At 46.1% G+C, this 15829-nt stretch overlaps 1 protein-coding gene across 1 annotated transcript; it reads right to left on the bottom strand.

The window, feature by feature from the left end:
* Positions 1–14306: 14306 nt before the first annotated feature.
* On the bottom strand, positions 14307–14753 carry HSPB3 (heat shock protein family B (small) member 3). Its single transcript, XM_030192268.1, has one exon. The coding sequence runs from the start codon at positions 14751–14753 to the stop codon at positions 14307–14309; it is 447 nt and encodes a 148-aa protein (XP_030048128.1).
* Positions 14754–15829: the final 1076 nt, after the last annotated feature.

The following is a 15829-nucleotide window of genomic DNA, read 5'->3' as shown; positions in this document are numbered from 1 at the left end:
CTTCAGAATCCTAACTTCAAAATGGGTGAATCCACCCCCCATTGTGCTTATATCCCTCTCCTTTTCTGGAAGCTTTCAGACTGTCCAGATGTTAGACATACATTACCAGACCTTCCACTTCAAAGTGATTACATATAGGTTTCTGAAGAATAAAACTGTAAAGCACATTGAGATGCTGTTTGTATAGCAGTACTATATAAATTCTAACAGTTATTATTTTTTGTCAAGGGTCCAGGAAAGCACAATGGACATTGGTGAAAAACAAAGTTAAGTACCAAGTAGCTTGAGGTACTGGTGAAAATCATGAGGAAAAAGGTTTGACTCTTTTTATTTTCTTAAAATATTAAACCTATCAAAGATTTTTTGGGGTGGGAGAAGGGTTTTGGAATGGAAGGCTTCTTAATCCATTAAAATTAGACATTAAAAAAATTTCACCAAGAAACCTACCCTTCCTGAAAGGAAAGAAACAAGAACAAAATGAAATATGACACACTTGGAATGTGGTTGATTAGTACAGCAATCTTTTTAAAGCAACAGTAAATGAAACCAGGCATGAGGGAAGTTGAAAAGAAACAGTTGTACTTTATGATTCTGAAAAATTAGTTGTAACAAAATACAAATGGGCTTTTTGTCAAAAAATTAAGTTGCACTTTGAAATCCCTGGGTAACAGGCTTATAGTGTTTACCAGCTCCTGAGACCTGAGCTTTACCGATTTACAGCACAAGGCTCATTTAAGATGCTCATAAATAAATTCTAAATACATTCCATTAGCGATTCAAATACATATTGGCCATTATTTTATAAGCCTTGTATAAAGCATGCCACTTTTTTTCAGCACTGTATATAGAATTCACCCCCTTATGTGTAAATCCTGGCATTTACCCATATAAATGGCATCCATGTGGAAAATGCAATTTTGCAAACTCTCACCTGTTGGGAGGTGTCTTGCAAAGAGAACAGTTCCTATCAACAGAAGAGCCCAGACGGTTCTCTGTTCTTTCCTTTTGATTCTCCTCCAGGGAAGATCGCTGAGCCTGAAGAGAGGAGCACCCAGACCCAGGAGAGAGAGAGTTCAGAAGGATTATTAGTGGTTACCCAAAGTGAAAGGGAATAAGCGCACAGCAACTTGTTCCACTGACCATTACCCAGTCTGTGTGAAGAAGTAGATTCCCATTCTGGAGGAGAGGAAGGTTGCTGGACATGTGAATTTGTAATATGAATTTCTTCACTAGAGTGGCTATAGGAGCTACCAGAGTTTGGGGCCCTTTTACTAAGCCGCATAAGCGTCCAAGTGCGTCCAACAGGTGCCAAAATGGAGTTACCGCATGGCTCTTAAGGTAATTTCATTTTTGGCACGTGTCCGATATGCACATCTGAAAAATATTTGTAATTTTCGGGCACGTGCCAAGTGGCATTTGACACACATAGGTCATTACCACCTGGATTCTTTATCACTAGGTAAGTGGCTGGTGGTAAGGTCTCAAACACAAAATGGATGTGTGGCAATTTTGATTTTACCGCACTTTCATTTTCAGCAAAAAAAGGCCTTTTTTACAGGCACGCTAAAAAATGGATTGGTGCATGCCCAAAACCCGTGCCTACACTTCCGCAAGCCATTTTTCAGCACAAGCTTCTGTTTAAAAAAGAGAATCAGCAACCTTAACTGCGTAAGAATACAGGGAGAAAGCTCAATCTGGGAGAATATCCTGCTAAAAGTGTGGAAGAAGAGAAACCCCGTAATGTTGCTGATTGTGACTGTAAATCATAGACTGTGTTTGGATTTATATTTCTAGATGGATGTTAATGGAAAGAAATGCACATATTGTCAAATCAATTTTCCTGCACAAATGCTTAAGTAAAGTTTACTTCTGGAACAATGCCAACCTGGCTGTTATGTGGTTTGTCTGCCAAGATAGTAAATAGAATGATAGCCTAAAGCATCAGAAATGTATTTGCCTTTCCCTATGACCTGTGGTTAGAAAGGACTTGAGAGCCCTTTGAAGTGTTTGAGGACCTCTCATATCCCAGATATGCCCCTGTGTTAAGAGTAGACCAGGGATTATAGTAGACAGTTCTCTTTTACATATAATATCATTTCCAGGCAGCTTCACATTTCCTGCATAATATAAGCAAACCTCTCAAGAGGGAAAGCAACCCTCTTAGCAATTTCACTACCATGTCCATCTGGTTTAAAACATATGGTAAGAACATTCTTTGCAGCCTGAGGTTTCATTCTATTCATATACCTAGAAAATTATTTGCATTACATTTCATTTTATATTATTGTATTTGTACAAATAGTGGAGGGATATCATGGGTTTCTCTGTTTCTGCTGGCCTTGTCTAACTCAGCAATTTTAGTATTCACAGAATCACAGTCAGGTATATCTTATTCATTTAGGGGCCCTTTTACCAGTGGCATAGCCAGACCTCAGCGGGAGGGGGGGTCCAGAGCCCAAAGTGTGGGGGAGGCACATTTTAAGCCACCTCCCCAGTCGCCGCCCCTCCCCTGCCACTTCCGACCCCTCCCTTCCGCTGCAAGCTACCTTTGCTGGCGGGGGTCCCCAACCCCCGCCAGCCGAAGTCTTCTTTAGCGCAGGTCTCTCGCGCACCACGTTCGCTGCTGGTCTGTGCTTTCTTGAGTCCTGACGTCCTGCACATTCCGTTAAGTTTCACTTAAAAGAACATGCAGGACGTCAGGACTCAAGAAAACATATATCAGCAGCGAACGTGGCGCGCTGAAGACTGGCACTGAAGAAGGCTTTGGCTGGCGGGGGTTGGGGACCCCCACCAGCAAAACCAGGGACCTGGACTAAATCTGTGGGGGCCCCCGTGGCCCCACCTAGCTATGCCCCTGCCTTTTACTAGAGCTATCAGATTGTAAGCTCTTTGAGCAGGGACTGTCTTTCTTCGATGTTTGTGTAGCGCTGCGTATGCCTTGTAGCGCTATAGAAATGCTAAATAGTAGTAGTAGTAGGTAGCATGCACCAAATTAGGACTACTGCCGGGGTAGCATGGATACCTGGTGGTAATTTCAAAGTTTGCCCACGCTGTTTCCCGAGGTAGAAAATATTTTTCTATTTTCTACTGCAGGGGGGTGTTCCCGGTGGTAATCGGCTGCGTGGCCACATTGGTACGTGCTGCATGATTACTGCACAAGTAGCTCGTGATCCCTTACTGCTAGGTCAATGGGTGATGGTAACAGCTCAGGCAATAAATAGCCGCGCGCTACTTTTAATTTTAATGCACAGTCATTTACTGCCCCTTTTTAAAAAGCCTTTTTACCAGCCATGGTAAAAAATGGACCAGCACTTGCCAATTTCACACATCCAAACTACTGCAGGCCACTTTTTACTCCAGCTTAGTAAAAGGTCCCCTCATAGGTTTAAGGATGTGATAATTATTGTAGTGTTCCCTACTGCCACAGAGTCGATGAGAAGAGAGAGAAGCAGTGATTTTATCTCAGACACTGCCCACTGGCATGAGTTTTCAGGCACCCAGGAGAAGGAGTCTACTGGCAGTTCAGGAGAATCTCAGGGTAAGATTTGGAGAATAAGAAGGCCAAGGTGCTCATTTTCAAAACAGATGGACATCTCAAAATGCCTCCAAAAAAGTCCATCTGCCCAAAACGCCCAAACTGAGATTTTGGAATGGCAGAATTTAGACGTCCTACACTGCAGTGCATCCAAATAGCAAGGGGGCATGTTTTGGGCAGAACTAGGAAGGGCCCAAAATTAGGATATCTAACAGCGATAATCAAACAAGAAGAAAGGTCCAAGTTTGTATTTAGACTTGTTTCAATCGCGTCCAGGGTACAAAAAGGTGCTCTGATTGATCAACTGACCACTGGAGGGATTAAAGCAAGACTCCCTCATAAATACCCCCAGTGGTCACCATCCCCCTCCTTCACCCCTGAAAGTGACACCGGAAAGGGAAACTAGGTTCCCTGACAATATCAGGTATTATGGGCATTCTAAACACAAAAGCAAACAACTCTGAAGGGTATCCTAGTGGTCAGTGCAGTGGATGTAAACTAGGAGACCCACTTTCAAATCCTACTTCAACTCTGTTATTTTCATTTTTGTTTAATCTTTAAATTGTGAGCCCTTCAGAACCAGAGATATTAAAGATACCTGCAAGCCTGAGGGCTACTGAGGTGGTGCACATTCAGGTACAGTAGTTATGTCCCTGTCTCTTGAGGGCTCACCATTTAAAATAACAGGATTACAGTGGAATATGAACCTGGGTGTCCTGGATTAAAGTCCACTGCACTGACCATTAGGCTGCTCCTCTGCAGGGATGTCTGTAGTTTTATGGCGTTCACAATTTGAATATTTTATTTTGGAAAATGGCTGTTTCATTTTGGATGTTCTCACATATTTTCGAACAGGAAACACCAATGTTTTTCCTGTTTGAAAATGGCTGTGAGGTGGACGTTTGGATGTTTTGAGTAGAACGTCTCAATTCTGACTTGGATATTCTTTCGAAAATGCCCCTCCAGATGTGATAATGGGAGAGAGAAGAGCATGGATGCGAGGGGGGGTCATGGAAGGGAGAGAGGGGAATTGCTGGAAAGGATGAATGGAGGTGGCAGGGGACAGAGGAGCATGGATGGGCATGGATTGGGATGGCAGGGCTCAGGGATAGAGGGGAATTGCTGGAAAGGGATGAATGGAGGGGGCAGGGGAATTGCTGGATAGGGATGAATGGAGGGGGCAGGTGACAGAGAAGCATGGATGGGCATGGATTGCAGGGCAGGGCTCAGAGAGAGAGGGGAATTGCTGGAAAAGGATGAATGGAGGGGGCAGGGGACAGATGGGCATGGATTGGGAGGGCAAGGCTCACACTCTCTCTCTCTCATATACAATGTCTTTCTGACTCTCACTCTCACACACTCTGTCTCACAATGTATCACATTCACTCTCTATGTGCCACACAGTCACTCACACACTCGCTTGGTCTCATACACTCACTCTCACAGAGAATCTGTGTCTCACACACACTCTCTCTCTCGCACACACACACACACACACACACACACTCTCACACTGTGTCTAACATACACACTTGCACACACTCTCATTCTCACACACACACTCTCACAAACACACTCACACCCAGACTCACTCTCTCTCTCACACACACACACTCACACTTTCACTCTGACTCTCACACAGTCACTCTCACATACACTCTCCCAAACATACACACTCCGAGGAAAACCTTGCTAGCGCCCGTTTCATTTGTGTCAGAAACGGGCCTTTTTTACTAGTAATAATAATAAGTACCATTTTTGAAAAATAAAAAAGTCTTGGGGGGAAAATATAGAAAAACAAGCCCTAGGGACATCTGTCTGGCAGCATTCCTAGAAGACTGGACAAACAGACATCCCAGTAGTGCAGAGGGACAGAGTGGACTTCACATAAAGGGGCCCAGTTATAAATCCCACCTAAACCCCTTCATATGGTATGGTGAGCCCTCCAGGGACAGAAAAACCTTACTGTACCTAATGGTCCACCACTATACTAGCCCTCAGGCTTGCAGGTCACATATATTTAGATATAGGAGGTATTTCTATGTCCTAGGAGGGCTCATATTTGCACTGAAATATATATGTTTTGAGAAGAAATTCATCCAAATGCTGCTTTATGACACTTTTTGAACATTTTTCTCTTTCGAAAATGAGCCCCAGTGTCTGTTACACTTTATGTCAGTGCATGATGTTAGATTTAAGAGTATGTTGTCAACTTTTGTTTCTTACAAGACAGTATCATTTTGGAATTTATTACTGTTAGAACTTTGAATGATGAGAAATTATGTACTTTTTAGGAAGTTATTTTTTTCTGATCCATTTAATCCATTTCATGATCCATTTAACAATAACAGTATTGACATCAACCAATAAAATGCCAATGACAAATGACATAAACGGAAGTAGGTTGCATAGAGTATGAAATGTAGTCTACGTCGATGGGAGAAAATAAATATTTTGCTTGGTCAGGTTGCTGTTCATGTTAGAGTATTGACACGAGCATTAATAAATGATAAACGTCAGGGTTTCAGCAGAGTTTATAAATAGATTTATCGCATTCCTGAAAAACACAACCACCAGACTGTACAGGTAGGCTGCTGCACAAAGCCCACTTTGATAATGAGAAGGGTCCCCCTTCCCCCAGACCTCTGGGCCCAGTAGACTCATACAGGGATCTGTACCTGCTTGGAACATTATTACATATGGATCAAGACAGTATTAGGGAGAAATTATTGAACTGCCCGGGTCTCAGAGACTTCCAAACCTGAAAGCTAATTTTCAAAGTTGTGGCAGGAAAGAACACAGGACCAAAAAGTATCAATGGACTCTGCACCTACTTTACTGCAGGAGTAAAACTCCATGTTGAAATCTGAAAATAAAATCAGCATGCATTCTTTCCTCTCCCTGTCCTAACCCCATCCTGCTGCTAAAACTACATATGCACGAAAGTAGGTGCATACATACTTTTTTACCTACATGCAGGGCAACTCTATAACAGGGCACCTGGTACGGGCTGTAGCCCAACTGGGTATACATGTGCTTAACATATGCATATAAATGTCATTATTCTAAACATTTACACATGTAAATTGACATGTGAACATTAGCATCTGTTTTATATAATTGCCATCTAAGGGGAGGACAGTTCTTATTCATGAGAATTTACTGAGAGGTCCTTTTACTAAGCTGCGGGAAACGGTCCCTGCGGTAGTGGCGGGGGCCATTTTCCCCATGCGTCAGGGCCCTTTCTCCTGCAGCTGTAAAATTTCCCCCCCCCCCCCCAAAAAAAAACCAAATGGCCACATGGTAAGAACTCTTACCGTGTGACCATATGGCAGGGAGCACTTACTGCTGCCCATTGAGGTTGAGTTAAAGGCTCCCACAGTAACCCAGCGGTAATCCGGCAGCGCATAGCAACGCCTGATTACCGCCAGGTTAGCGCCACACTAGAGGAAAAAAATTTCTCGGAACACCGGAAATGGCGCACACTTCAACCGGAGCTACCGCTGGCGGCCGCATTGAGCCGGATGTAGTTCCGTTTTGAAAAAGACCGCCTAAGGTGACTGTTTAGTGAATAAAGCAACTTCCTTTCAGGTGTTTATCCACTGAAAATTGCACTCCCCCCTTGCTATACACAGCATGCATACCTTTCCTCATAGGGAAAAGGGGTGGTGCTGGAAGCAGAGCCAGGGTGGAGCAGATGAACTGCATGCCCACTGAAAATTGTCCTCTCCATGCGTAATGGTAGCAGCTTTATTCATATATGCTGGAGTTGTCCCCAGATTGAAACACTGGAAAACAGTAAAAAAATACAATGAATAAAATTCCTTATGCCCTCCTCAATCACTCCCCTTGGATCTTTTTGCTGAATTTATGGCATGTTATTTCATTAATTTCTCAGTCATAAGTCAATATACAGTATGCTGTCAGCAGCTAGAATTTCATCAGCTCAGGTCTGAAAACAAAAATAATTCCAAGCCAGTCTATGAGACTTGCCAAAGTGTGGGAAATGACAGCCATGGAAAATATTGCCAGATGCCTTACACATTTGATACAAACAATACACCAGTAAAATCTGGCTGCTTTTTATAGATTATGGGAGTCAATTTTTAAGTGATTTAGTTTGAAGGACACCATTTCATTCTGAAAATGTGGAGGGCAATTTTATAAGGGGGCTATGAGGGAGTATATAGAAAGATATCAGTCCCCTTTAAGCATACTGCTTCACAGAACCACCTTAAGAAGCCTAGGTCTGGAGAGCTCAGCCAGGAGGGTGTGGTTCAGCCAGTAGAAATAAATGCCCAAGACAGGGGAAAAACAGGTCCAGAGCAGGAAGGACCTGATCTCCAGAATGCACATACAAGAGGACATTTGTGAAGCAAGTTTCAGGGTTCCCCGCTAGAGGGCCACCTCTGCTCTTATGGCCCTAGACACCGATAGTGCCAACGCAGGCCATTTTATTTTGCCCTGAGGCTTCTTTGCATTGAGCCTTTTGCTAAGGGCTGCTGCCTCTTCTGCTTTGAGCTGTTCCCAAAGGCTTCTGCTTGTCTTCAAGAGAGCCTCTGTGGCACTGGCCCCCTCCCCCACCACCACCGTCGGCTACCTTTGCTGGTAGGGGACTCCAACCCCCGCCAGCCGAGGTCTTCTTCTTTCGGCACAAGGCTTCGTTCTGTTTCTGTGAGTGGACGTCAGACTCACAGAAACCTTTCCTGGCGGGGGACCCCTACCTTTGCTGTACAACGTGCAGGACGTCAGACTCACAGAAACAGAATGAAGCCTTGCGCCGGAAGAAGAGGACCTCGGCTGGCAGGGGTTGGGGTCCCCCACCAGCAAAGGTAGCCGACAGCGACGGCAGAGGAAGGTTGGTGGTGGGAGGGGGGTCAAGAGGGTCGTCGGCGGAGGGGGGGGGGGTCAAAAATGGCAGGGGGTTCAGCAGCGCCGGGGAGGCTAAAATGTGCCCCCTCACCTCGGGCTCTGGACCCCCTTCTCGCCGGTCTGGCTACGCCCCTGCTCTGTGAGTACTCTCCCTGCTTGGATTCAGAGTTTCCAGCTCTTAATAACACTCTGTAAGCACCAATAGCAGGTTTTCCTCACCAAAGGGCTATCTCCTATTCCAGCCAGAACCATCAGAGATAGTTCAGCATGAGACAAAATTCCCTCTAAAAGCTAATCAACTCTCTCAAAGATTCCCAACGCGCCACCCAGTGGCGTAGGAAGGGGGGCGGTGGGGCGGTCCGCCCTGGGTGCACGCCGCTGGGGGGGGGTGTCGGCTCCGCTGGTTCCCTGCTCCCTCTGCCCCGGAACAGGTTACTTCCTGTTCTGGGGCAGAGAGAGCAGGGAACCAGCGGAGCCGCCGCAGCTCCCAGCGATGTGCACTCAGGGGCGGATCGGCCCTCTCGCCCGCCCCTCGCTTCCTAATTCAAGTAAGAATGCACTCCGGGGGGGGAGGGTGCGCGCTGAAGGGGGGTGCGCAGCTGCGACCCTCCCCGGGTGTCAGCCGCCCTCGCTACGGCACTGGCGCTACCAATCTGCTCTCCCCTAAACTCATGGGGAGCAGGTTTTCAGTTCCCTCGTTCTAATTCAGCTTTCTCCATACAGTGTGTAGGTATAGTTTGACCCTCAAGCTTTATTCCCTTCAGTGAATTAATCTCAAAGTATGTGGAAATGCTCCCAACCACCTATCTGTTTGTCCTCATTTGCATACAGGCAGCGCTGTGGGACCCATCCCCCTCATGCAAATGTAACAATGTTCAGCACATTCCTGCGCAGCTCTGCTAAGGCCAGCAAACTGATAGTTATGAACTCAGAAAGAATAAACCTGTTTGTGTTTTAAAAGCAGTTTACCAGGATTTCTTCTCTTCCCTTATTTCTTAATAAAACCCATCTACAAGGGGGGGTGGTTATATGTGTATATATTAGATTTATTTATAATCTAGGCATGCAGTTGCAAATTCTACCTACACTCCTTCCAAGCTCTACCCCTGTACATTCCTGCTGGCAAAGTATGCACCATCATGTCAATGCACTTCCTTTACAACAGTCAGAATTTTATAACAAACCACATACACCCAAAAACAGCTTTATAAAATTACCCATTTCATGTGTCAACCAGTTTTACGTGCTCAGACTGCCAAAATGTGCCTTTCCTTGCAGCTGCAGGAGGAACATTCTAGGCCAATCAAATCTAAACAGGGAGATGGTACCAGGGCCGGTCTTAGCAAGTGCGGGGCCCTATGCAGACCAATCTGATGGGGCCCCATCCTAGCCCCGCCCCCACCCTAGCTCCAGGGCCGGCCACCCCTCCCTCTGAGCTCCAGGGCGGCCACCCCTCCCTCCGAGCTCCTGGGCCATCCCCAGGGCTCTCCAGCTCCCTCCCTCCCTCCCTCCCTCCCAGCTCCAAGGCCGGCTGGCCGGTCTCTCTCTCTCTCTCTCTCTCTCCCTCCTACCCACCAGCTCCAAGGCCCCCCTCCCTCCATGCTCCAAGGCCTGTCTCTCTCTCTCTCTCCCTCCCACCAGCTCCAAGGCCCCCCACCCAGCTCCAAGACCCAGCTCCCTCCCTCCTTCCCAGCTCCAAGGCCCCCCTCCCTCCCAGCTCCAAGGTCGGCTGGCCAGTCTCTCTCTCTCTCCCTCCCACCCACCAGATTCCAAGGCCCCCATCCACCTCCCACCCATCTCCAAGGCCCCCTTCCCTCTGAATTTTAAGTTACCTCGTCGTCGACGTTGGAGCGGCTGGCAGGTAGTAGCAGCAGCCGTGAAAAGCGTGCGAGCTGCTGGGCGGCGCTTCGGGAGCCTTCCTTTCCCTTCCCTCGCTCAGCTCTGGTCCCGTCCTCAAAATGAGGGCGGGAGGACTGGAGCTTGGGCGGGCGACTTCAGGTGCGCTGCGCGGGGCCCCCTTGAGCGCGAGGCCCTATGCGGTCACCTTGGTCACCTCGCCCTAAGACCGGCCCTGGATGGTACAGTCAAGTAGCACAATAGCACTGAAATTGAACCTTTTGAAGGGAATTATACAATCTAGAGATAAAGGAGAAGTTTGGGTCTTCCTTCTGTAGGGGAAGTCCAACAAGGAGAGATGTAGAACTATAGCAAATAGATTACTCCATCCTGAGGGCCATCTGAATCTTGTCTCCCTGTTCTGGAGGTTAAAGGGGAAAGAGAATACACAGAGATTGCTAGTCTAGTCCACAACTGCTCCCTAGTGTACACTGTAAGGAGAGGCCTGTTCCCAAAAAGAACACACTGGTCAATGGTTGCAGTCTGATCCACAGCTGTCTCCTGAGGCACAAGAGTGCCAGAGAGAAGAGGAGGGATAAATCAGTGGGGAGGTCTGATCCAGACCATCAGAGAGAAACAGTGTGAAGCTGCTGCCAGTCTATTATCCTTATCCAGGAAAGGATTGGATGCTGTGGATTTGCGGAGTTGGCGAGTACTGAGTTCTTGAGATGGGAGGTAGGGCCCAAGTCTTAGGTGTTGCCTGACCTGCTGATCTCAGGGAAAGGGTCATGGAGAAACACAAAGGTAATTTCTCCCTCCTGAACACCGACTGCGTTTCAGCTAACGCTTCCCGCATTGGTCTCCTGCATCTTCCCCCTGCCACACCCCTGTGGATACAGGAAGTTATGTCAAAAGAGGGGCTGTGGTAAAACCAACAGTGCAGAACCCATAACACTGGAACAGTGCAGAAAACTAGCTTGCCAGTGCTCAAAGGAAATGGTATTCAAATTATATGTGCACTGTAAAAGTAAAAGCAAGGGGGGGAATGTGCTTGGCGCATGCACAGAAGAGTTTTGCGGTAAGCTCTGATCTTGTGTGCATGCATCAGGCAAACCAGAAAGCGAAGCACACATTAGCACTTGTTTTCTTCACCTTTAAATATAAGCTTTTCAATTTTTTTTATTTGGAAGGCTAATATTTAAGCGCAGAAAACAGGCGCCAATGTGTGCTTTTACTTTTGCTTCGCTCAGACTTGCGTATATTTATTTCTTAGTACCGGCACTTACAGGCTTGAACGGGCTTTCTTTCACTTCCAAAATAAATCAATGCCGGCAGATTTTAAAGAAAGAATCATGAGCAATCCTCTCGTCAAACACCTGCTCCAAACTGGCGTTAGGTTTTCAGTGGTAAGGTGGCTTTGTTTTGTTTGCTGTTTTCTGAACATTGGGAGGGAATAGGAAATGACCTCATTAATATTCGTTTGACTACATTTGCATGTTATTTGCACTAATCTTTGGTGCACATATTGTCTCCCATGCTAGAGCCCTCTGAGCATTTTGCACTCATGCCAGTGTTAATTGTCTCTAGCACCAGCGTTACGTTTTGAGCATCGGCCCACTGGTCCATATGTTAAGCTGGCCCTGGCCACAGATGTCAATAATTCCGGCTGTGAGTGGATCTCTGGGGTCCACTTCCAGCATCATATTCTGAGAGATCCACTACATACACATAGAAGACCAGCAATGCAAAATTTGCTGCCACATACGGATATAAAAATAGACACAGAAATCAATCATATATACTCTTATAGGTGCATGAAATAGGCAATCCCTGGGATGGAGCTGGGTGGAGTTTGGTGTTTCAACCAGGCAGTTAAAGCAGACTATGATCATTACTACAAATATCTACTGTGTTAGCAGTTAACACACGATAACACCTTTGCGTAGGGTTACCATATTTGCTCCCCCAAAAAAGAGGACACATGTCCCCCACTCCGCCCCCCTGTTACACCCCTAAGGGTGTCCTATCCTCCTATCCCCTCCCCTTACCTTACTGTACTGCCCTGGTGGTCGATTCAAAATGGCTGCCGAGAGTGACCTTGCAAGACTTCTGCAGAAGTCTCGCGAGGCCGCCACTTGAACTCTTGGCAGCCATTTTGAATCGGCTCCGGGATCGGAGGCAGCAAGAAACAGTCTGCTGCCGCTCCGGGCAGGAAAGAGGGGTTCTTTCCTGCCTCGAAGAGGTCACTAGACCACTAGGGCAGTACAGTAAGGTAAGGGGAGGAGAGGCTAGGACACCCTAGCCCCATCACAAATCTGGACGAACGGGCAGGCTGGCAAAACCCACCCAGTTGTCCGGCCGTGTCCTCAAAAAGAGGACATGTCCGGGTAAAACCGGATGTATAGTAACTCTACCTCTGCGGTAACTGCAAGATGTTGTCCCCACCTACACATGCTTCCTACTATGAATTTCAGTGCTAGGGGACATGCTTTAAAAGCTTCATTAAATACCTAGTGCAACTTAGTAAATAAGCACCTAACCTTGTACCTGAAGCAATGGAGGGCGACATGAGTTGTCCAAGGTCACAAGGAACATCACTGGAAGCATCCCTGGTTCTCAGCCCACTGCTCTGATCATTAGGCTACTCTTCCCCCCTCTAACCTCTAGGCTAGTCCATTTAGACATATCTCTTTTATTTCAAAATAATATTTAAACATAGCTTGTGATAGTGTTATGTATATTTTTCTTATAAACAGGCTGATTCATGTACATTAATATATAGTTGCTTAGCACCTAGAGGGGCATAATCGAACAGGGCGCCCAAGTTTTCCTGAGGACGTCCTCGCAGGACGTCCTGGCAAAGGGGCGGGGAAACCCGTATTATCGAAACAAGATGGGTGTCCATCTTTCATTTTGATAATACGGTCAGGGACGCCCAAATCTCAACATTTAGGTCGACCTTAGAGATGGTCGTCCCCGGTTTTAGGCCATAATGGAAACCGAGGACGCCCATCTCAGAAACGACCAAATCCAAGCTCTTTGGTCGTGGGAGGAGCCAGCATTCATAGTGCACTGGTCCCCCTCACATGCTAGGACACCAACCGGTCACCTTAGGGGGCACTGCAGTGGACTTCAGAAATTGCTCCCAGGTGCATAGCTCCCTTACCTTGTGTGCTGAGCCCCCCAAACCTCCCCAAAACCCACTCCCCACAACTGTACACCACTACCATAGCCCTAAGGGGTAAAGGGGGGCACCTACATGTGGGTACAGTGGGTTTCTGGTGGGTTTTGAAGGGCTCACATTTACCACCACAAGTGTAACAGGTGGGGGGGGGGGGGATGGGCCTGGGTCCGCCTGCCTGAAGTGCACTGCACCCACTAAAACTGCTCCAGGGACCTGCATACTGCTGTCAGGGAGCTGGGTATGACATTTGAGGCTGGCATAGAGGCTGGCAAAAAATATTTTAAAAGGTTTTTTGGGGGTGGGAGGGGGTTAGTGACCACTGGGGGAGTAAGCGGAGATCATCCCCGATTCCCTCCGGTGGTCATCTGATCAGTTCGGGCACCTCTTTGAGGCTTTGTTGTAAGAAAAAATGGACCAAGTAAAGTCGCCCAAGTGTTCATCAGGGACGCCCTTCTTTTTTCCATTATCAGTCAAGGACGCCCATGTGTTAGGCACGCCCCAGTCCCACCTTCGCTATACTTCCGACACCCCCCCCCCCCCCATGAACTTTGGTCGTCCCCACGATGGAAAGCAGTTGAGGATGCCCCAAATTGGCTTTCGATTATGCCGATTTGGGCGACCCTGTGAGAAGGACGCCCATCTTCTGATTTGTGTCGAAAGATGGGCGCTCTTCTCTTTCGAAAATAAGCCTGCTTAGTGTACAATTCATAACAAAAAAAGGTAAACACCTAAAATGTGATTTACATAATCAAAGAATTTATACATAAATCTTTGCTTTGTCCTTTGTAAATGTGAAGCTTTTACAGGTAAATCTATATTTAATGCATTTATAATAGATATATTATGACAAATACTCCTCTGCTAGCAGTAACTAAAGCTTTACTTGGTTCTTATGACATCTTTCAATCCCACGGTTAAACTGCCATCATACAAGTAGACAGCAGACAAATCCGGAGCATGAGTTCCAGCTGGCAATTTGTAGGTTCTAGTGAAACCTCTTGAGACAAAGCCATGTTCATCCATCCTGCAGCCATGCTGAGGTTTGATCAGGAGCCAGCCTTTGAGAATCTGAATTATTGTATCTTCTGGGTGGAATTGCACTATATCCAGTAAGATCTGGAAGTTGAGCCTGTTGTCTTCCTCTGTAAGACTGTGCAGAACTTCCAACCCTCTCTGTGCTGCATGCCTCTCCTGTTTGGCTTGGGATGGCCCAAGTAAAGCATACAAAGTGTGGACCAGCTTGCATATTTTCTGACCTTGTTCAGCAAACTGCTTCTGATAGTGTGTAGCAGTTTCCATCCAGTGTCTGAGGGCTGTTCCTTCCATTGCTGGAAGAAAGCTGAAAGGATTCTTTGTTGCTTTGCACTGCCAGTGAACGGAAAGTGAGTAAAGAACAGATTTCAGCACTGAACTTTCCCAAGCTGCGTATTTCTGCAGTTCCCAAAGCAGTTTATCAGTTGATGCAGGCTTTATTTTTAGTACTGGCAAAGCCTTACTGTCTTTTGGTCTATCTCAGTGCCTTGAAATTTTCATCATCTATTTATAAACTGACAATAGATAAGTGCTATGTTCATAGCAGGACTTTAAACTCTTGCAGTCAGAAATTTGGTTATTCATAAATAAAAATGTTTGTACAAAAGAATGATTAAAATAATAACATAGTAAATGACAGCAGATAAAGACCTGTACGGTCCATCCAGTCTGCCCAACAAGATAAACTCTTTTTACATGGTATGTGATACTTTACATTTTATTTTTTTTGCAAAGTCATTTTTTAAAACTGCTATGTAAGTCAAGCACTCTTGTATATTTTCAAATATGTTTGGTTGTTTATTTCATATTCTCTTTCTACCCATCTCTGTGTGCTGATAGGTAATCATGGTTCTGAAGCCTGACTGAATAGATAGGGATGGGCTAAACTTTAAGGAGCTTCGATGTTAGCTTCAGAACTTAGTACAACAGTAGTACTGGGCAGACTTCTACGGTCTGTGCCCTGAGAAAGGCAAGGAAAATCAAACTTGGGTATACATATAAAGTATCACATACCATGTAAAATGAGTTTATCTTGTTGGGCAGACTGGATGGACCATACAGGTCTTTATCTGCCGTCATTTACAATGTTACTATGAAGCAACTTAGGGAAGTTCTAGCACAGTGTTTCCCAAGTCCTATCCTGGAGTACCCCCCCCCCCCCTCTTGCCAGTCAGGTTTTCAGGATATCCACAATGAATATGCATGAAAAAGATTTGTATATAATGGAGGCAGTGTATGCAAATCAAGTTCATGCATATTCACTGTGAATATTCTGAAAACCTGACTGGCAAGGGGTATTCCAGGACCGGACTTGGGAAACACTGTTCTAGCAACTCCACTGGCTGACCTTCTCAGTCTGAACTCAGCAT

The sequence above is a fragment of the Microcaecilia unicolor genome, chromosome 2 (assembly GCF_901765095.1).
Source record: "Microcaecilia unicolor chromosome 2, aMicUni1.1, whole genome shotgun sequence".
NCBI lineage: Eukaryota > Metazoa > Chordata > Amphibia > Gymnophiona > Siphonopidae > Microcaecilia > Microcaecilia unicolor.
This window is presented reverse-complemented; position numbering and strand designations above follow the sequence as displayed.